Here is a 23709-nt window from a genome sequence, read left to right as displayed (position 1 = left end):
GATCTCCTTTATACTGTAATAGTACTGGATATTTTCTCCCCTAGGGCAGAACTGTTGGTTCAGATCTGCATTACATGCTATCAAACAGATGGGAAATGAGAGTTTCCAAATGGACAATTTTTATTAGAACTACCATTAAATTTAGGGCTTCCAGTAAAACAACTTGGATAAATCCACACTTTCTGAATTCATTGGGTAGTGCAAGATTGACCCTTCATCTCTTTCAAGAATACCGTCTATCAGTCCTTCTGCTATTTATTTTTAATACCTCATTCTAAAAGACCTGTGTCTGCCTTAGTCTTAACCAACATCAATTCCTTCTCAAATACTGAAAGGAGGTTGTTGACAATTGGTTAATAGCCTATCCTGCCACTGGTAATTGTAAGAAATAGAACTGGTTAAAATGTTTTAGTTTTAGAAGCACAAGTTGCTGCTTTAATGAAACAGTGCAACCATCAGTGAATATTTTTATGAATCTAGTTCCAAAAATTTTAAGCCCCATGCATATTACAAAATCTAATATTAAATGTTAGTGGAAAATACGAAAGTGCCCAAAGAAATACTCGGAAGGTAAAATTATGTTTGTAAAATCAACTTTTAAGCATTAACGACACAAGCTGTTGACCTTAATGTGTAAGCACAGATAAACATACAGTGGTGTGAAAAACTATTTGCCCCCTTCCTGATTTCTTATTCTTTTGCATGTTTGTCACACAAAATGTTTCTGATCATCAAACACATTTAACCATTAGTCAAATATAACACAAGTAAACACAAAATGCAGTTTGTAAATGGTGGTTTTTATTATTTAGGGAGAAAAAAAAATCCAAACCTACATGGCCCTGTGTGAAAAAGTAATTGCCCCCTGAACCTAATAACTGGTTGGGCCACCCCTTAGCAGCAATAACTGCAATCAAGCGTTTGCGATAACTTGCAATGAGTCTTTTACAGCGCTCTGGAGGAATTTTGGCCCACTCATCTTTGCAAAATTGTTGTAATTCAGCTTTATTTGAGGGTTTTCTAGCATGAACCGCCTTTTTAAGGTCATGCCATAGCATCTCAATTGGATTCAGGTCAGGACTTTGACTAGGCCACTCCAAAGTCTTCATTTTGTTTTTCTTCAGCCATTCAGAGGTGGATTTGCTGGTGTGTTTTGGGTCATTGTCCTGTTGCAGCACCCAAGATCGCTTCAGCTTGAGTTGACGAACAGATGGCCGGACATTCTCCTTCAGGATTTTTTGGTAGACAGTAGAATTCATGGTTCCATCTATCACAGCAAGCCTTCCAGGTCCTGAAGCAGCAAAACAACCCCAGACCATCACACTACCACCACCATATTTTACTGTTGGTATGATGTTCTTTTTCTGAAATGCTGTGTTCCTTTTACGCCAGATGTAACGGGACATTTGCCTTCCAAAAAGTTCAACTTTTGACTCATCAGTCCACAAGGTATTTTCCCAAAAGTCTTGGCAATCATTGAGATGTTTCTTAGCAAAATTGAGACGAGCCCTAATGTTCTTTTTGCTTAACAGTGGTTTGCGTCTTGGAAATCTGCCATGCAGGCCGTTTTTGCCCAGTCTCTTTCTTATGGTGGAGTCGTGAACACTGACCTTAATTGAGGCAAGTGAGGCCTGCAGTTCTTTAGACGTTGTCCTGGGGTCTTTTGTGACCTCTCGGATGAGTCGTCTCTGCGCTCTTGGGGTAATTTTGGTCGGCCGGCCACTCCTGGGAAGGTTCACCACTGTTCCATGTTTTTGCCATTTGTGGATAATGGCTCTCACTGTGTTTCGCTGGAGTCCCAAAGCTTTAGAAATGGCTTTATAACCTTTACCAGACTGATAGATCTCAATTACTTCTGTTCTCATTTGTTCCTGAATTTCTTTGGATCTTGGCATGATGTCTAGCTTTTGAGGTGCTTTTGGTCTACTTCTCTGTGTCAGGCAGCTCCTATTTACGTGATTTCTTGATTGAAACAGGTGTGGCAGTAATCAGGCCTGGGGGTGGCTACGGAAATTGAACTCAGGTGTGATACACCACAGTTAGGTTATTTTTTAACAAGGGGGCAATTACTTTTTCACACAGGGCCATGTAGGTTTGGATTTTTTTTCTCCCTAAATAATAAAAACCATCATTTAAAAACTGCATTTTGTGTTTACTTGTGTTATATTTGACTAATGGTTAAATGTGTTTGATGATCAGAAACATTTTGTGTGACAAACATGCAAAAGAATAAGAAATCAGGAAGGGGGCAAATAGTTTTTCACACCACTGTATGCAGTGCTGAGGCAGATTTATCAGTACAATATGTTGAAAATGACGATATAATTGCTATGGTAACAAGTTGCAAAACTATCAACTCAATTATTTAAAGGAATTCAGTGCTTGCATTAAAAAGATGCACATTTTTGTTCTCACTAATTAGAACACTAGAACAATCTAGACGAGAACAGGCCATTGAGCCCAATAAAGCTTGCCAGTCCTATCCACTTATTTTTTTTTCCAAAAAAACATCAAATCGAGTTTTGAAAGTCCCTAAAGTCTTACTGTCTACCACACTACATGGTAGCTTATTCCAAGTGTATATCATTCGTCGTGTAAAGAAAAATTACCTAATGTTTGTGGGAAATTTACCCTTAACAAGTTTCCAACTGTGTCCCAATGTTCTTAATGAACTCATTGTACTAATTCCCTTCATAATTTTAAACACTTCAATCATGTCACCTCTTAATCTCTTAATTGCTTAAACTGAGAAGGCTTAGCTCTTTTAATCTTTCCTCATAATTCATCCCATAGAGCCCTGGAATCAGCCCAGTTGCTCTTCTCTGGACTTTTTCTAGCACCACTATGTCCTTTTGTAGCCTGGAGACCAAAACTGCACACAGTACTCCAAATGAGGTCACACCAGTGTGTTAGAAAGGAGAGAGGAGGAGAGGTTAAAAGCACGCGCTGATACAGCGTGTTGCCGCACCCACCACATGACAAACCAACTCAGGATCCCAGATTAGGACCCGATTGCAGCCATGCAACGATGTTATAAAGCTTGAGCATAACCTCCATGGACTTGTATTCCACACATCATGCTATTTAACCTAAAATTCTGTTTGCCTTCTTAATGGCTTCTGAACACTGTTGGGAAGTCGACAGCTTAGAGTCCACTACGACTCCTAAGTCCTTCTCATAAGGTGTACTCTTGATTTTCAGACTGCCTATTGTGTATTCAAACCTAACATTTTTACTTCCTATGTGTAATACTTTACATTTACTGACATTAAATTTAATCTGCCAGAAATCTGCCCAAGCCTGTATGCTATCCAAGTCCTTCTGTAATGATATAATGGATTCCATATTATCTGCTAATCCACCTATCTTGGTATCATCAGCAAACTTAACCAGCTTGTTACATATATTCCAATCTAAATCATTTATATACTGTATATTAAAAATAGCAGCAGCCCTAGCGCAGACCTCTGTGGAACACTACTTTTAACATCGGCCAATTCTGATAAGGTTCTGCGCACCATCACCTTCTGCTTCCTGTATCTGAGCCAATTCTGCACCTATCTAAAAGCATCACTCTGAACTCCCACTAAAGTATTACCTAAATGTTAGAATAAAGTTAAGAACAGCAAAAAATGTTACCTGAAACAGACACTGGAGGTTGTGGATACGTAGGGCAAGCTGTAGGCTTTATATACATGCCAGATGGAGCTCTCTGGGGAGCAGAAGGTATTCCAACTGGTGGAAAAGTCTGTACCACAGGGGACTGTACTGACTGTTGACTAAAACCTTTAGGGTGTGAAGGCTGGCTGGTAGCAGGCACCAGAGAAATCGGTGTTGGCTGAAATGACACCTTAATATTTAAACAAACATAAAAAATTTAATTTCAATATTAGTTTTTTTATTATATATGGCTATTTAAAATTGCTTACAAAGGCATATAAACTGTTTTGAAGTCTTAAAAAAAATCTTACCGGCATATTGGTCTTTGGATTTCTATTCTGTGTGGGATCTACAGGCTGTTTAACTGCAGTAACATTGATTCTGTTATAAGGGAAAGGAGGTGGCTGCTGTCCTGCAAATGCCTCTCCCTGAGCATAAAAAAGCCTGTCCCTCAACTGCCTTATAGAGATCTGTGGAAAAAATACTTTTTGTCAAAGCTGAATAATTTAAGCTACAAAATCAAATATACAATATTTTAAAATAGGTAGGAAAAATACAAAATACTAACTGCACATAACCAAAGTACAAACTAAAACTGGACTAAAACATTTACAGTATTAGCATATCCAAATTTATAGAATTAGGCTAATCATAATCTTTAAAGGTGCAATTAATCAATGAAGTCAATGATGTCATTAGTACAGTATAATGAAAATTCTGAAACTATAATTTTTACTTACTAAACTTGAGTCTGCAGGCAGGAAGGTCAAGGCTGCTGCAAGATTACCCTGAGCTGCTAGAAGATGAGCATACCGAGTCAATTTCTCTGCAAGAACTGGACCTTGAAATGGTACATCACTACCTTGAAGCTTTTCTATAGACTTGCGCAAAATTGTCATCATCTCTACCACACCCTGCAAATTAAACAGGGGAAGGAATATGTTTTAAGTATGTAAGTAGAGTCAGCAGAACTAGTACAAATACTTAAAGATGACATTTTTAAGCTACTATGAGGAGTAGCATGGCATATTCTAAAAATGTGTCAGCATCACTCATTCATACTACAGGAAATTTTAAATGGATTTTATTAAAAATCATAAAGCTTCAACTAGTTCAACACCCTTCATATGAATGGAGAACATGCTGGGTATCTCTGGCACTGCCCTCCAGTGGTTCAAGTCCTATCTGACTGATAGGCAAGAGTTTGTTAGTCTTGGCAACAGCAGATCCAGCTCAGCGCCAGTCACACAAGGAGTCCCTCAGGGCTCTGTCCTCGGTCCTCTGCTTTTCTCTATTTATATGCTTCCCCTTGGCCATATTATCCGTAGTTATGGATTGGGTTATCATTTTTATGCAGATGATACTCAGCTCTACTTCAATGTTAAAAGTGGAACTTCATCAGAGCTTTCTCAGCTCACAACCTGCCTTAGTGAAATTGAAACCTGGATGGAGCAGAACTCTTTAAAATTAAATTGCAATAAAACTGAACTCCTGCAAATTGGGACTAAAATGCAACTTAATAAAATGAGCTCCTTCCCAGTCCATCTTGGCAGTGATCTCATCAGACCTGCCTCTACTGTAAAAAATCTTGGTGTCATTTTTGATTCCTCCCTCACTTATTCCGCCCACATAAATCACATTAAGAAACTTTCTTACTTTCACCTCCGTAACATATCCCGTGTTCGCTCCTTCCTCTCCTTCTCTAATGCTGAGAAACTTGTCCATGCTTTTATCACATCCCGCATCGATTATTGTAATTCCCTACTGGCAGGTGCCCCTTCTAATCTTATATCACAGCTCCAGCTTATTCAAAACTCAGCTGCAAGAGTCCTTACTCGAGCCAGCAGCAGCGAGCACATCACACCCATCCTGCTCCGCCTTCACTGGCTCCGTGTCCTACAGAATCGAATATAAAATCCTACTAATAACCTACAAAGCTTTAAATAACCTCGCGCCAAACTACATCAGTGACCTTCTCCATCACTATGTGCCTGCCCGCCCACTAAGGTCCTCTGATTCTGGTAATCTTGTTGTGCCCGTCACTAATCTACACTCCATGGGTGACAGGGCCTTCAGCTGTATAGCGTCCAGACTCTGGAATGACCTACCAAAATTAATCAGGTCAGCTGACTCCATGAATTCTTTTAAAAAACAACTCAAAACTCATCTGTTCAGGAAGGCTTTTAGCTCTACTTGACTTTATTACCTTTCTCTCAGTTTACTTCTCTGTCAAGATGCTCATGTAACCTGTATGTGTGTGCGAGACCATTAATTATGTTGTCTGTTTTTTTTTTCAGAATTTACTGTCTTAATCTTCTTTGTTTATTTATCTGGTTTGTACAATGCTATATACTGTATATTCTGCCGTTCTTTATTTATTCTGTAAGTGCCTTGAGCATGGGAAAGGCGCTATATAAATAAAATGTATTATTATTATTATTATTATATGGCATTACCTAGTGCACCTTATCACATAATCATTACCTACCTTTCTCTCCTTATACCCAAAAACCACCCATACCAGTCTCTCCCCAGTAAGTACTTACTCCTGGTACTATTCCTTCTAAATTTATTTCATATCTCCACTATTACTGGCTAGTAGCTACTAGTGTTGATTGACAAAATTTGCAAAAACATTTTTCATCATAAATCTGCCGGATTCACCAGTTGGCCTTGTTTGTTAAATATTGTCCTGGAAATTTGCCCTGCAGATGCCTTAGTTGGACTTTTCCCCCCCCCCAACTGCCCCAGGATGCTTTGCGAGATCAGCATGACACCACAATAACAGCTAGTGTTGGATGGGGCAGCCCCCAAAATAAATAAAGCTGGCCCTAGTAGCGGCCTAAAATTAGCATATAAATTGCAAATAAATTTAAACACAAAAGACACATGCAGAAGAAAACTGAAAATGTGTTGGTAATGACTTTTTGTATGGACTTGTACTATATGTGACAAGTATGTAATATGCCAGGCTATGCTGTGAATAGTATTAGAGCTGTTCAGTTGATGTAAACAGGAATGAGTGAAAAATGCATGTGCTTTCGTTTTACACAAATTTGGTAATAGAGGTGGTAAGTAAGTAAGAAAAGGGTTGATGTACTTTTTGGTTTGAGAGTTGAATACCTGCTATTGAATCTGTGAAGGTCAAGCCTTAATGCGTTCATGCTTCCTGTCTACAAGTAACTTTACTGTTCTGATATTTCAATTTATTTTATCCCTGTGAGGCACAGTAGCGAAATGTTTGGCACTGCTACTAAATAGCTAAAGCTATGTTTTTGCCACAATAATCTCTGTGGTATAGTTAGAAGGTGTTTCCCTAGCCATCAGGGACACATTACACCATTTTATACCACTCAACACTAAGTTCAGGATCTCCTTTTCCATTTACTTAAATGCATTTTAATGAGTGTGATGAAGTTCCTGAATATTTCCATGGTTTCTCTAAACTCACAGCAAAGCAAATTCAGCTGAACACTACAGGCTACATATCACTCAAAATGGTCCTATTATAGCTTGTATAGCTTTTTCCCTTCAGTGAAAGAGAGCCTCGTTTATGAATATGAACAAAAAACAGATTCAAGAACTTCTTTCATGCACTGATTCCTCCTTGCAAGCACTGAAGAGTCAGGAACTCCATGCTGATTCAACATATCTCAGTAAGTAGCAAAACTTTACTTTCTCCAAAACTACTCTAATGCAAATGTCCAAATCCATACATACATAATTACCCAGAATTTAGAAAGAAAGAAAAATGAATGCCCTTTTCTCTAAAACCCGTATATTTACAATGTTTCAATGAATCCACAAGAGTTTATAACCATGCAAAGAATGCCAATCCATCAGACAGCATTTTCATGCACATACTGTACTCATGCTTGTTACCTGCACAATTATGCTATTTTGAAAGTTAATCATACTGCATACAATCAAGTTAACCTATTTATTACTCTAGTATAGGAAACAAAATTTATCCTGGCCCAATCAATTGGATGGCTCAACCAAAGCCTAGACATTGAGCCAGTTGACTGCAAGGCACACTCCCACATTCATACAATTTCGGGACAATTTCAGACCATATTACTATAGGCAAGCATTCCACTTCTGAATTATTTGTAATCTATTACCCTAGACACTGAATTTACTCTCTAAAATCCCTTTTGTGTGATTTTGTACATATGAAAAGTTCACCCGATCTAGAACTGACAATAAGTACTACTTCCTTGCAAAATACACTGCAAAAAATATAGTAAAGCTTTTGCAACTTTTGTTTTGTTGTTGTTGATATGCATTTGAAATGCAGGTGACATGTTTTGTGAAATTAAGTGCTGTACTGCTTTAAAGTAAGCATATTAAGTATGTTTTAAAGCTTGTGTTGTTGGTGTGAACTAATGCTCTACTTGACGCATATGAAAACCACTTGGGGTGGTGCAAGATTAATAAAATTACTAAATGCAGCCTAACTTAACAAAGCAAGTATTGTAAGGGTTATATACTGGAATGAAACTTATAAAGGTGTCAGTCCAGTATACAGTACTGTGCAAAAGTTTTAGGCAGGTGTGAAAAAATGCTGTAAACAAAGAATGCTTTCAGAAATATAAATATTGATTGTTTATTGTTATCAATTTACAAAATGCAAAGTGAGCGAACAAAAGAAAAATCTAAATCAAATCAATATTTGGTGTTACTATCTTTTGCCTTCAAACCAGCATCAATTCTTATAGGTACACTTGCAGTACTAGGGTGCTGTACCGTGTTAGCCATTATGAATGTAGAGAAAAGCCAAGCAAAATGACACCTTTTATTGGCTAACTAAAAAGGTTACAATATGCAAGCTTTCGAGGCAACTCAGGCCCCTTCTTCAGGCAAGATGTAACATCTTGCCTGAAGAAGGGGCCTGAGTTGCCTCGAAAGCTTGCATATTGTAATCTTTTTAGTTAGCCAATAAAAGGTGTCATTTTGCTTGGCTTTTCAGGTACACTTGCACAAAGTCAGGGATTTTGTAGGATTATAGTCAAGTGTATGATCAACCAATTCTACCAAACAGGTGCTAATGATCATCAATGTCACACATAGGTTGAAACACAGTCATTAACTGAAACAGAAACAGCTGTGTAGGAGGCTTAAAACTGGGTGAGGAACAGCCAAACTCTGCTACCAAGGTGAGGTTGTGGAAGACAGTTTCATGTCACAGCAAGATTGAGCACAGCAACAAGACATAAGGTAGTTATACTGCATCAGCAAGGTCTCTCCCAGACAAAAGATTTCAAAGCAGACTGGGGTTTCAAGATGTGTTGTTCAAGCTCTTTTCAAGAAGCAGAAAGAAACGGGCAACGTTGAGGATCGTAGACGCAGTGGTCGGCCAAGGAAACTTAGTGCAGCAGATGAAAGACGCATCAAGCTTATTACCCTTCAAAATCGGAAGATGTCCAGCAGTGCCATCAGCTCAGAACTAGCAGAAACCAGTGGGATCCAGGTATACCCATCTACTGTCCGGAGACGTCTGGGCAGAAGTGGTCTTCATGGAAGAGTTGCAGCGACTCAAGTATACACGAAAACATAGGAACTGGGGTGCAGAAAAATGGCAGCAGGTGCTCTGGACTGATGAGTCAAAATTTGAAATATTTGGCTGTAGCAGAAGGCAGTTTGTTTGTCGAAGGGCTGGAGAGCGGTACAATAATGAGTGTCTGCAGGCAACAGTGAAGCATGGTGGAGGTTCTTTGAACATTTGGGGCTGCATTTCTGCAAATGGAGTTGGAGATTTGGTCAGGATTAATGGTGTTCTCAATGCTGAGAAATACTGGCAGATACTTATCCATCATGCAATACCATCAAGGAAGCATGTGATTGGCCCCAAATTTATTCTGCAAGAGGACAACGACCCCAAACATACAGCCAAAGTCATTAAGAACTATCTTCAGCGTAAAGAAAAACAAGAAGTCCTGGAAGTGATGGTATGGCCCCCACAGAGCCCTGATCTCAACATCATCGAGTGTGTCTGGGATTACATGAAGAGACAGAAGGATGTGAGGAAGCCTACACCCACAGAAGATCTGTGGTTAGTTCTCCAAGATGTTTGTAACAACCTACCAGCCGAGTTCCTTCAAAAATTGTGTGCAAGTGTACCTAGAAGAATTGATACTGTTTTGAAGGCAAAGGGTGGTCACACCAAATATTGATTTGATTTAGATTTCTCTTTTGTTCATTCACTGCATTTTGTTGATTGATGAAAATAAATGATTAACACTTCCATTTTTGAAAGCATTCTTTGTTTACAGCATGTTTTCACACCTGCCTAAAACTTTTGCACAGTACTGTATAAGAAGTACATATAAAACAGACAAAAAAAATCTATGCTGCCACACACTTATGAATTAAAGAAAAGATATGGCTCTAGCATTTATTCCAACTGAAACCTTTATTTGTATTTTGATTCTCTGTCACAAAAGCCAAAAATAACCAAGAGTGCTTATCTGTTATTTTGTTTGTGTCGCAACAAACAGCACATTTGCAATGAAAACTAGTAGCAAGCTGTAAAACCAAGGTCCTAAAAAAATTAATTTGATAATTAAGTAATTAAGCATCTTTGTAAAACAAAGTAAAAAACATAAAAAAATGTTAATTATAACAACCAATACTACAATTGGTCTTGCATGGTAAAAAATTATAAAATTTAAAATTTTTCCTTTAAATAATCACATTTATTTTGTACATGCTGCTTTGATGCGTAAAACATTTAATTTTAACAAAAGAAGATTCAGCTCTCTCTTTCAAAAGTAATAAAATGAATGAATAATAACTGTTCTCCATTAGTAATAAACAAGATTTAAATAGCATATAAAAAGGTACACTATTGTTTATATACCAAAAAAATAAAAAATATTGTAGTAAAATAGTGATTAAAAAAAAATCTATCTATCCCTACGATTTCATAAATTGTTAATTTGCTTTTTAGCTTTATTATTTCAGGCTTCCACCGACTGACTTGAACTAGAGATGATATCAGTTTTGAAAGTGAGGAACATGGTCTATGCAGATGGAAAAAAATTGTGTAGCTCTGTCAAGAGAAGCCAAGTTAAAAAAAAAACAAAAAGAGTAATTAAAATGGAAGCAGGAGTTCAATGTATGAGAAAGCAAGAACGTGTAAGCACATGTCTAAAACACTAGAAAAATACAGAACCATGAAGCTCCAGTGTCCAAAACACTACCCCAAAGGCATAAAAAAACAGCTGAACAAAATGTCAAAAACACTGTACTTGGAAGTCCAAGAAAAACTGAATTGCAAATTAACAAAACTACGGAAAACAGAACCAAGCCCAGGTGTTTCTTATCCTATGCTGACAGAGGACATTGGAGGCAAACCCAGCAGTAATGAGAACTGGAAAGTGCACGTGCAAACTGTTACTCAACCACAGCTACTCACGCATGCAAGGGGCAAATCACAGATAAAAATAAACTTAAATCATGAGTGTTACAACTACAGGACAAATCTGATCAAAACCACAATTAAAAGCATATAGAACACTGAATATTTTTATTTATTAGCTAAGTCTGCTGACTGTGACCCTGTGTTAGGATATGGCGGGTTGGACAATGACTGACTGACTGACTAAGTCTGCTGATATATTAGTTATATCATTTTAATTTAGTAAGATTAAGAAAAATGGCTGGTGCCTCGTGAAAGATTCATGAAATGATGCTTTAAACACTTGCTATGATTGTTACTTAATTAGTATCACCAGACAACTTGTTAACCCAAGCTTTGTCATATGGAATATACAAAGCCAATATTCCTACAATTAACTTGCCAACAAAAACATTAAATATTTGAAATATTTTGTGCATTTCCAAGCCAAGAAACAACTCTCCACTTACCTCTAAAGCAAGTGGTGACAAACATTCTTGTTTCTGAACCCAGCATTCAACTAATTTCTCAACATTTCCAGAGCAGATATAGCACAAACATGCCTCAAGGCACATTGACTTTTCTCCCTCAAATTCCAAGCGAGATCCCAAGGTATCTGTAAATATACAGAGCACACATCTAATTGTTTACTAAAGATTTACTAAAAATACTAAGAAAGTGTATCAGAAACTTTAAGTTAATTGTATGTTAATTTAATATAACAGAAGGACACCTATTAGGAGTATTATGTAACGAGCAGCCATTTTATCAGATACTCATCTTTCCATACTACTGACTGTTCACTTAGTGACAGAATGCTGTGTACAAACAAAGCAAGCAGGAATGATGGTCCTATAGTCAGAGACAGACCAATGTTGAAAAGGAGTAATGAAGCAAGGGATGGCATGTGTACAAGCAACAGATGGGCCATGGGTAATCAATAAATAGTAGAGCAACAAGAGATACACTATATCATAATGCACAGCTTATCAACTGTTGTCATATATGGTGTAATGTCATACAAGATGATAAGAGGGAAAAATCTATTCCAGCTAAAGATGCATCACAAGATCCCCTGTGATAGCTATTGAAAATGATGGGACATGATGGAGGTGTCATCCTCATGCTAAACTTTGAGACCTACAGGAGAAATTCAGGGGAAAAATAAAAAAGAAAGAAAATGCCAGACTGTAATATTTGTATCAGCATAAATTCTACCCAAAAAACAACTGGGCTTGTGCTTCTGTTTCAAACACATATAGTTAGATCTAAGCATCTGGTTATATCAATGAAACTTTTACTTTAATTTACAGTATACAACTCTTGATAATTAGCAATTAAATAGTTTTTACGTGAGCAATCTAAACTTCTATCAGTATTAAGCATAACCACCATTTGAACCTTCACATACACTTTCAAATAAATTCAGGATGAATAAATAGTTGTGATTTGTTTTTTGGCAGGGGAACTTTAATGTAGCAACCCAACAAAACTGACATCAAATTAGAAAAAAGTAATACAGTCTAAACACAGACGACTGGTTTTTAAAAAAGTTGTTTTTTCTTTGTTCTACTAGCTGCTTCTGTTGCTTGGATAAATCAAGCAAGGTGATTGCTGCTATTCTTATATTATTACATTTAAACCTGTGTGCATTGTTGGAACAGCCAATAACTATATAAATTAACAAAGATTCATAACTTCAACTTGCAAATATTAATAAAAATGCCATTTGACTTTTAAAATTACCCAGCTAATACTGAATTTCTAGATTTCTTGTTCAATTAAAATAAACAGAATCCATGAAGTAACATATACAGTATTTTTCTCATGCACAATAATAAAAGTTCGGAAATGCCAATAAATTTTAATAGATTTCTAATGCTAATTTAGAATGCTTTTAAAAAGTACTCATCTTTAATGCATTTGGCTTGAGTTGCACAAATCTGACCTAGGTTTGCAAGTTTCCTGTGTAAAACGTTGTATAGAAAACCTTTTTTTTCCCACAGAATCTCTTAAAAACAAGATAAAACTTTATCAATGATTGCACAAAACAAGTAGCGCTGGGGGTTCACAACCAGACATTTTAAATATTTAAAATCTGTTTAAATTTGAGACAAATGAATTATCTAAATTAAACAGTCATTAGATTGACACTCCCTGAAAGGAATGAGGGGGCATGATTATGGCAGTACTTTTCTTTTTTAAATTTGAGATGATTTGCAAAACTTGGAAACAATATATTTAAATGAAAATTGTACAAAGACAACATATCAAATGATGAAACTGAGAAATGTATTTTTTTTAATATATGCTCATTGGGAATTTGATGCCATCAACACATTTCAAAAAAGTCAAGAATGGTCATGGTTACCACAGTACTTTACTACACCACTTCTTCTAACAACACTCTGAGGAGACCAGGTTCTTTAGTTTTGAAAGTGAAATGTTGACCCATTCTTGCGTGATATAAAACTTCAGCTGTTCAGTGGTTCAGGATCTCCTTTGTTGTATTTTTCCTTTCATAATGCAACAAATGTTTTCAATGGGTGACAGGTCTGGACTGCAAACAGGGTAGTTTAGCACCCAGGCTATTACTACGGGGCCATGCTGTTGTAATACGTGCAGAATGTGCCTTGGCACTATCTTCTTGAAACAAGCAAGGCCTTTCCAGAAAAACACGTCTTTTTATACCCAATTATGTTCCAATTAACCTAATTAACTGTTAGGGCTCATTTATACTTCATGCTCAGAATGCGTACACGCCCGCATCATGGCTGACACGTGTTCCCAGCGTTGATTTGACGAGTCCTCTGAGCAGGTCCTCAGGAATTAATGCGACGTGTGTGTGCATTGCAGTACCAGCAAAAAGTCGGGGGGCGCAGTGTGATAAAGTTTGGAATGTGGCATCAGAGTCTGTTTACTATCTACATGTGACAGAAAGCCGCTATGCGGATCCTAGTAGGTTCGATGTGTGCGCTTCGATGTTTGATGAATGGTTCGATGTGGTGAAGCAAAATGCCAACATACAGATGCATTCATGGTGCTTTTATATTCAAGCGTCGCATATTCCCGATCGTAATGACACGATACATTTTAAAAGTCTCACATACCATCTTTTGTGCCGTCTTTTTTTTTTTTTTTTTGCAACTTCAAAACAGGAACATAATGTACATCGCTGTATTTGAGCCACAGAGAAAAAAAATTAAGGACATGGTGAAAACGTGTATTTTGTGATTTAAGTGGAAATTTCTGCGTAAATCTCGAAATGTCCACTTTAACCTCGTAGTTTACTTTATCATTAAAGCAGACCGTCATAAACGTCATCCCAGTTTTTAATCGCTATGAGCTTCTTGGACCTGACAGCAGCGGGAAGACAGCTATAGATCACCACACAGAATACATTAAAGGTATGATAGTCCAACTCTGCAAATTTAGAATCTAGATTTATACTTGATATCACTTTCATGATGAAATGCATTAAAGTATGTATGTTACATTTTACAGATAAATCGTTAATTTCATTTAAATAATGAATACTGTTAATAATTACACACATGGGGGTGACACGGTGGGGAAACGGTAGCACAGCTGTCTCGCAGGGAGTCACGTCGCAGGTATTCCCTGCTTGAATTCCACACTGTACTCCGGTTTCCTTCCAAAGATAAGCAGATTTGGAGATTTGGTGCCGCTAAAATGATTCCAGTGTATGTGTGTGCTTGTATTCACCTTGCGATGAGCTGTAGCCCCATCCAGGGATTGTTTCTGCCTCGTGCCCAACGCATCTCGTGCCCAACACATCTGATGGATTTAATCATTAAACATCCTTTCAGAGATATTGCGGTAAGGTGTCATCGGAATTTAATGAGTGTTCCAGGCAATTCACAACATAGAGAAGCCGAACCTGTTCTCACCGTGATGATATCTCACACTGCCACCTACTGGAGTCCTCCAGATTTACGTAAAGTACGTGTGCAAGTATAAAAAGAAAAAGGCTTGCGTAGCACGAGCATCTGCTGCAGCATGCGTCGCGTGAAGTATAAACCCGACCTTAGATGTTTCACCAGGTGTTTTTTTTTTTTTTTGCATTATACAACTTTTCTAGTCTTTTGTTGACCCTGTCATTTTTGAAACACCTTGCTGGCATCAAACTCAAAACACTACAATTTCTCAGATTCATCATCTGCTATATTATGTTTGTTCTATTTTCAGTTAAATATGGATTTAAATGATTTGTAAATCATTGTTTTCCTTTTTATTTACATTTTAACTGTCCTAAGGTTTTTGCAAACGAGGGCCGTATTTCATATTACGTTGTCCATGATGCAAAAATACACAATATCCAAATTTGTCTTATAAGGCTATATCTTCTCCAATCAGCCAAGCTTCTCTGAAAGCCACAGTTAAACAAAAGGGCTGCAAAATGCATTATATACTACAGTCCAGTTGTGACATTTTTCATAGTGACCACACCTGCATTTCCATCTCTGAATTGTGCAATTCAACTTCATATTGATCCAATTTCAGACTTCTAGCATAGAATATTTCTGAGTAATGCATTTTGAGAAATGTGTATTATTTAGATAAAACAGACTTGTTCCATACATGTCTTGAAACATACCAAAGTAATATATCAATTGCTATGAAGAATATAAACAAATTCTTCCACTACATCAGCAAACTGTACTATTTATGTCAGAATATAATGCATGTTTGAAAAACAACTATAAGAAGAAGCACATACAACTTGTCACTTTAACTTTTGACAAAAATTGCAGGCAAAAAAGACTACCATATAACAAAAATAAACACAAACAGCATTGGTGTTGTGTTTATTGAGTACAGAATTAAGCATGTGAGGTTTAGTTAGTGGGATTAAGGAAGTCATGGGAATGCATACAGACAGCATGTGCAGATAATGAATACTAGCCAACCCGCGGCATAGCATATGCTGCATAATTATGTATTGATGGGAGAACACTTCCTGAACGACACAGTTGTCCAAATAGGGTGGGTTTGTGGATACCACTGTGAGTGAATGAAAAGATAGACCTCTGGAGAGAGCAACATATAATTGTCCGTGACTGAAAGCGGGATCGTCTGTGACGAAGAAGGCCACGCTGGTGAAAGTTACTTCGTTGGTAGGGATAAGTGTCAGTACTTGTAGATTAAGGTGTAGCGAGTCTTCGTTGTTGACGCTTAATATAACTTGCGTACTGAGATGTTCCGGAGTCACAGTTAAGAAACACTTTTTTAATGTCTTTTAAGCACAGGGGAAAAAATGAACATGTGAAACATCCGTAATGTAATAAGCCACCAAGAAAAGTTACATTGCAACAATGCTATCTACGACCCAATCTCTGTAAACAGAAGTGAAAACAAAATCGAGCCCGGTGTATTCTTTAACTGCCTTGTGGCGCTGTAGTAGTGCTGCTGCTTTGCAGAAAGGAGACTGTGGAAGATTGTGGTTTCGCTTCCCGGTTCCTCCCTGTGTGGATAGCGCTTTGAATACTGAGAACACCGCTATATCAATGTAACGAAGTATGAACAGGAAATTGTGTTCGTGTAATAGTAAAAGGCAAATTATCCGCGACAAACAAACTGTTTTACACGCTGCATACCAACCCGCGGCGTAGTATACGGCGCATAATCACACCGCTTTTTAAATGTTTTTTAAGCAGAGGAAAAAAAATGAACATCTGCAAAATCCATAACGCTGCTTTCAGTAAGTACAATGCACACGCGTTTAATTTGTCGGCCACATTTTGCCAGCCATCTTTTCTGGTTTGGGCTGCTTTTGCAGTGTTACCGCTTGTGCATATTAAATCTTGAAATCCTTCGAGTAACTAATTAACTAACTAACACCAACCCACCCACACACACAGCTTGTGTGAAACAAATGCGCCCGTACTTTCATAATTTTGTTGCAGCCTATAGTGGAGTCAGGCACAGAGAAGGTCAGCTGCTGAGAGAGCGTCTCGACTGTTGCAGGGCCTGCATCGGTAAAAAGGTGAGACACTAATGAAACAGAGGCACAGGGCTTATTGGATTTTAAAGACTGCTTCCTTCATTGTGTTTTAACCTCAGTTTTAAAGTATTGTTTTAAGGATCCCATGGGATACCCCTTGCAAACTGTTTTAGACGCTGCATTCAGCAATTCATCTTACATGGTCCTGCTGCGTCCACCCTCGTTCTCAAAGCATACACACCGCCTGGTCATGTGCCCGCTCGTAAGAGCAACTCACGGAGACCCGCCCACCAACTCTAAGACCATGGGGTGTAAAACAGTTTGCGATGGTGGTGCGTGCGTCATAACCGAAAAGAATAATGAAAAGTCAACGTGGCTCAGAGGTGCATGTGGACTCCTAGCACAGACGAAAACGACTTACGGGGTGGTCGGCGAGCTGTTGTGTCCGGGCACATGAGCAGGCAGTGGGAATGCCTAGAGAGCGAGGGTGGACGCGAGCCGGGGAATAAGGAGTGTTGGTGGGCGGGGAAACGTTTTCCGTGTTCCTGCAGGACCATCTAAGAAGATGCATGTTTGTCGCGGATGCGGTGGGCGCGGACCGGGGAATAAAGAGTGTTGGTGGGCGGGGAAACGTTTTCTGTGTTCCTGCAGGACCATCTAAGAAGACGCATGTTTGTCGCGGATGCGAATTGCTGTATGTAGCGTGTAAAACAGTTTGCGATGTTGCACGCGGTCGTGTGTCGTAACCGAAAAGTCAACGTGGCTCAAAGCTGCATGTGGACTGTAGAACAGACAAACAGAAATGATGGCGTGTTTTCCGAGGCGTCGCGTCCGAGTTGGTGGATGTGGCTCTGCGAGTTTTCGTCGTATCCAATGGTCTTAAGAGTTGGTGGGCATGGCTCCTTCCTGCGTGCTTTCATGGGTGTCTTGCCTGCTCTGGCGGTGGCTTAGAGAATTATATATATATTATATATATATATATATATATATATATATATATATAGATAGATAGATACCATAGATTACATGGAATTTCATCAGTTACTGGGAAGGTGTGGAGTGGGCATGCCAATCACAGTCTTCATAAAGTAATTGATAAATAAGCAAAAATAAATATATGACATACAAGAATCTTACTCAACATATAATCTTCACTATTTTAAGAAAGAAATAACACGTTAAAGGAATATTTATACTGTTAGTAGAGTAAATGAAGATTAAAAACTGATTCTGATGCATATTCTTACCACACAGTTTTGAGAATTCATCTGGGCGAGCATAGGTTAGCAATGCAGCCAAAGCTTCTTTCCAGTTCTGTAAGTCACATAACTGTACTATGTCTGTCCAGTTCTGATTAACTACAGAAGACATGAGCTTCAAAAACACAATATATATTAATTCAAAAATAAACAAAACAATCAGATCAAAGTGTGACTTGTAATGTCTTTGGTTACCATTGAAATGCTGCTCTTCTGCTTGGCTAAGTATCTCTTTTGTGTCTTTCTCAGCAGTTCTTCCCCTCCACTTATTGCCAAGATGATTGCATCTGCATATCTGCCATCATTCAAGCAGAGTTCCACTGCTCCTTCAAAGTTACCAATCAAAAGAGCTTGGCTGATTAACCCATCTGTATCTATAGAAAAACAGTTAAAAATAAAGTTCATTTCCAAATTAATCCATCTGTGGCTATAGGAAGAGAGTTAAAAATAAAGTACATTTCCAAATGGTACTTTATGTATTTGTCATTAAAAATTCATTCAAAATAGCATTTTGGCATGTTCAGGGCAATACTAATCAACAAGAAGTATGTATTAAGAACATACAGTGGATAAAAAAAGTATTCAGACTCCTTCACTTTCAGCATACTTTGTTGTAGATTTAATTTAAATTGATGAATTTGCCATTGTTGCCCAACAGTCTACATTCAATAACCTATAATGACAAAGTGAAAACATGCTTTTAGAAAGGTTTGCAAATTTACTAAAAATCAAAAACTTAAATCTTTCATTTATTCAAGTAATCAGTCCCTTTGCTATGGCATTCGAAATTGTGGGGAGGTGCATCCTGTTTGGTTTAATTATCCTAGAGATGTGTGTCTAGAACGTGACTGGAATCCACATCCGGCAAACTGAATTGATTGGACATATTTAAACAAATGTGTGAATTTTTAAACTAAGGTCCTACAATTCATACTGTATGTGAGGAAAAAAAAAACGAAGCCATGAAGTCCTAGGCACTCTCCAAAGACATCTATGTTCAAAGTGTGGTGTGGCAGAGATCAGGGCAAGGGGATAAAACAATTTTAACACTACAATTACCACAGCCTACGAAAAAACTCATAGATCCGTCCCACCTTAAATCGCTTCTTAAATCCGTTCGCACCTCTCCGCCAGCGTCTTTTGTCCTCTAAATGTGCCAATAAACACAAGCTGCAAGCAGCCGGCTATTCCATCCCCCCACCAACTTAGAACGTGCACGAACGTCTCCCAACTTATGCCTTGATTGATTATCTGGGAGTGAAGTGGAGTTTTAGAGTTGAAATAATAGATCATTATTTGGAGCACACGCATTTCATGTGTGTTCCGTTTACACAGATTACTGTAGAAACACATTGTTAAAACAGAAACATTTTTTCATATTTTAGTAGTAAATGACAAAATGTAGGCATAAACTATATAATGTATATAGACATGAAGTGTATAATGTGTGAAGCCTGATGTCCAAATATCAAAGAAACACTTTCACAAAAGGTACAAATATAACAGAACAAGTGTGCTTTTATTCAAAAATATAACTGCAAAAAAGAAAAGTCGCATTAGCATTCGCCATTGACACGCATGGTGCAGTGGTATCAACCCCTGACTGGTAATCAAAAGGTCACGAGTTTGATCCCGTACGATTCCGTTTTGAGAAGTGAGCTGCTCTTATTCTTACTAATTTAGAATATAAAGATACATTTGATTTCAGTCCGTAACCGCCGGTGTAATTTATGATACTTGTAAAAGTTAGTTTTTTTTTTTTTTTTATTATTATTCAGTTTTATTATCTCAGCCGCGTTCACGAGCCCAAACGACATCTGACACTGCTGTTTTCACATAGACGCGCTATAACAGAGGTAAACTCAGATCATGACGACCCTTCTACATCAGAGCAAGAATGCACATCGCATTTTTGCCATCACTGTACTTTGTATATGTTCACGGGAAGCTCTGCAGTCTACTTGTGACTTTATGCTATAGGAAGTAACTAAATAAATAAAGGTAAATAACATTCGAAAGCAATGGGGGTGGGGGTGTTTGGGATCGTGAACGCGGCTGAGATATTAAAACTGAGTAAAAAAAAAAAAAAAAGCAAAACTTTACAAGTATCATAATTTACAACGGCTGTTACAGACTGAAATCAAATGTATGTTTATATTCTAAAATAGTAACAATAAGAGCAGCTCACTTATCAAAATGGAGTCGTACGGGATCGAACTCGTGACCTTTTGATTACCAGTCAGGAGTTGATACTGTTGCGCCACGGAGGTAGTTGTAGTAAACACCTGTCAATGTCGAATGCTAACGCGGCTTTTTTTTTTTTCTGCAGTTATATTTTTGAATAGAAGCGCACTTGTTCTGTTATATTTGTACCTTTTGTGAAAGTGTTTCTTTGATATTTGGACTTCAGGCTTCATAAATTATATAGTTTATGCCTACATTTTGTCATTTACTACTAGAATATGAAAAACGTTTCTGTTTTAAAAATGTGTTTACACAGATTACTGTTGAAACGGAACACACATGAAATGCGTGTGTTCCAAATAACAATCTATTATTTCCACTCTAAAACTCCACTTCACTCCCAGATAATCAATCAAGGCATAAGCTGGGAGAAGTTTGTGCACGTTCTAAGTTGGTGGGGGGATGGAATAGCCGGCTGATTGCAGCTTGTGTTTATCGGCACATTTAGAGGACAAAAGACGCTGGCGGAGAGGTGCAAACGGATTTAAGAAGCAATTTAAGGTGGGATGGATCTACGAGTTTTGTCGTAGGTTCTGGTAATTCTAGTGTTAAAGCTTTGAGTGTTCCCAGGAACACAGATGCCTCAATAACTGAGAGACTGAATAAGTCTAGAACCACCAGGACTCTTTCCAGAGTTGTAAGTACAGCCAAACTGAGAAGGGCCTTGGTCAGGGAGGTGACCAAGAACCCAATTGTCACTCTAATAGAGCTTGAGAAAACCTCTGCTGAGGATGGGAGAATCTGTCGGAAGAAGGATCATATCAGCAGCAGTCCATCAATCAGGTGTTTATGGTACAGCGGCTAATTCCCACTTAGAGTCATTTAAATGACATTTGGTAAAGTCCAAGTGTATGAGGAAACAGATTCTATGGTCTGATGAGACAAAAATTCAACTCATTAGGCAGTACTCCAAGTACTATGCCTGGCCATTCTTAACACCTAATACATTCCCTGTGGTGAAGACAATATTAAGCTATGTGGGTGCTTTTCAGCATCAGAGACAGGGAGACTGAGAATTGATGAATAAAGACAAATAATGAGTGGTCCTTGTAGAAAACCTGCTCCAGAGTCCATGCAGCCTAAGACTGGGGCTATGATTCACCTTTCAGCACAACAGTGAATAAAAAAGTATACAATCTTCCTACCCAATCTAAAACAGCTTGAGAGGATCTGCCATGAAGAATTGGTTAAACTGCCCAAATCCAAGTGTGCAAGACTGGAAGAGACTTACCCAAGAAGACTTGAAGCCTCAACTGCACTCAAAGAGGCTTTAACAAAGTGCTGAATTAAGGGTCTGAATACTTATATGAATGAGAGATTTTTGTTTTTCATTTTTAACAAATCTGCAAACATTTCTGTAAACATGTTTTCAATTACTTATTATGATATGGGTTATTGAGTATAGATTGATGGAAAAAAGCAAATTTATTCACTTATATTTATATCTGCAGCACAATAAATTGCATTGAATTGAAGGGGTCTGAAAACTTTCTGAATGCACTGTATATGATGTAGTAACACTAAGTGCCCAAAAATAAGACAAGTAAATAAAAGGCTATATAAAACAAGTACTAATAAATTTTAAATATCTGGTAAAAGCTACATAATTTATGATAATTGCAACCATCAACAAATGTTGTACTACAAAATTATGAGACACTTTTTACTATCTATTAGTCCAATAATTAGTAGTGGGTCACATATTTAAAAGCAGTACTGCACATCTTATGTTAAATTTGATCAAACACAGTATGGGGTACCTGAAGTAATGGGAATTTGAAATTTTGTCTTATCATTGGGAAAACTTCCATAAAAATCTGAAGGTGATGATGATGCAGGGGAAGACAGGGTATCTCCTGTTGAACTTGATTCATCTAATTGCTGCATTAAACAAACAAGCAAAAAAAAAAAAATTACCAACGATGTATGTTTGAGTAAAGTTTATTATCATTGGCTCTTTCACATTTCTATGAGAGCTGTTTTCTTTAATACTAAAACACACAGAGGAGTTGCAAACAACATACTAAATCGTTCTTCTCATATCGGAGCTAAAACAATATTGTATCTACTGTATTTTTTTTTTTTTTTAATTGTGCAATCTAATATCTTGGATGCTGTAGCAAGGGCCTATCCAGACAGAATCAGGTGCCAGGGAGGACATAATCTTGAGCAGGGTGCCACTGAATAGCCAGGTGCCCTTTTATCATGCAAATTAATTTGTCATGAATGTTTTTGGGATATAAAAATATTACCAGTACCCTGATAAAAACCTTATATTTGTACTCCGTTGTCTGAAGTTGTGAGGCAGCTACACTAATGAGTACACTAAGTTGCCATCCACACCAGGGCTCCACAAAAAAAAAAAATTACTTGGGAACCATTGGCTTCTAAAATGAAACATTTAGGAGCCCAATAACTTTTTAAGTCTGCATATATTAGAAACAAAATAGCTTGTATTAACATAAAGACTGTGTCCACTATTCTGTAACTGTAGAGCTCTATGCCCTTTTATTGTCAGATTCTTGCAATCTTCCATCATGGCTGAATACTGATTGGTCTTTTGTTCAGACTTTGACTTGCTGGAACAACAAAACTAAGTACAGTCAAAAACTGACAGTTTATTCATCAGAATCTCAGCCTGTATCACAGAGCAAAAAATATACTCCTGTTCATCTTTTTGCAGCTGAGCCAAGTTCAAGTGGAGGACCTTCTCAGGATATCCTGATTAAATCCTTCAATGCTGAGACATTAAGCGAATTGTGTAGTTTTGAATTTATTCTGTTTTTTGCAGAAAAGCTTTGTTGACAATGTGTAGCACAAGCATAAGCTCAATCAAATACAAAACATTCCTGAAATCTGTGCAGTAAGGCTGTTTACCGGATAACCTTCATAAACTTCTGTAAGTTCTGTGTGGACAATTTCTGTATCACACCCATTGTTTAATATGAAGGTTTTGTACCACTTTACTGGTGTCAATCTCATCCTCTCTAGGCCATTAATAACAACTGAATTGGAGACAAATGTCAAATGATCTCTTCCTCTCCTGAACTACCTTGTTGTTCATCACATACCATACTTTCATATCTTTTTTCTAGTTCTAGAACTGTTCTTCCACTGTTTTTTCAGTTTGTTGATCAAGGTTATCTATAAATCTTAGCTGACTGACAGCCCTTCCCTTG

General features: G+C 37.7%; 1 protein-coding gene across 5 annotated transcripts in view; it reads right to left on the bottom strand.

The window, feature by feature from the left end:
- The window catches only part of sec31b (SEC31 homolog B, COPII coat complex component), a 122401-nt gene that overhangs the window by 51563 nt on the left and 47129 nt on the right, over positions 1-23709 (bottom strand). For 4 of the 5 annotated variants that reach the window (XM_028795505.2, XM_028795509.2, XM_028795508.2 and 1 more), the window contains exons 14-20: positions 22291-22411; positions 18482-18660; positions 18275-18401; positions 11533-11678; positions 4401-4574; positions 3972-4130; positions 3640-3850 (exon numbers count right to left, since the gene is read on the bottom strand). In XM_028795505.2, the coding sequence (XP_028651338.2) occupies positions 3640-3850; positions 3972-4130; positions 4401-4574; positions 11533-11678; positions 18275-18401; positions 18482-18660; positions 22291-22411 (1117 nt within the window). The remainder of the gene's footprint in view (positions 1-3639; positions 3851-3971; positions 4131-4400; positions 4575-11532; positions 11679-18274; positions 18402-18481; positions 18661-22290; positions 22412-23709) is intronic. The other variant, XM_028795507.2, reaches the window with a different exon arrangement.

Source organism: Erpetoichthys calabaricus, chromosome 2 (assembly GCF_900747795.2).
Source record: "Erpetoichthys calabaricus chromosome 2, fErpCal1.3, whole genome shotgun sequence".
Taxonomy (NCBI): Eukaryota; Metazoa; Chordata; class Cladistia; order Polypteriformes; family Polypteridae; genus Erpetoichthys; species Erpetoichthys calabaricus.
Note: the sequence above shows the minus strand (reverse complement) of the source record. Positions and strands in the feature narration are given on the sequence as shown.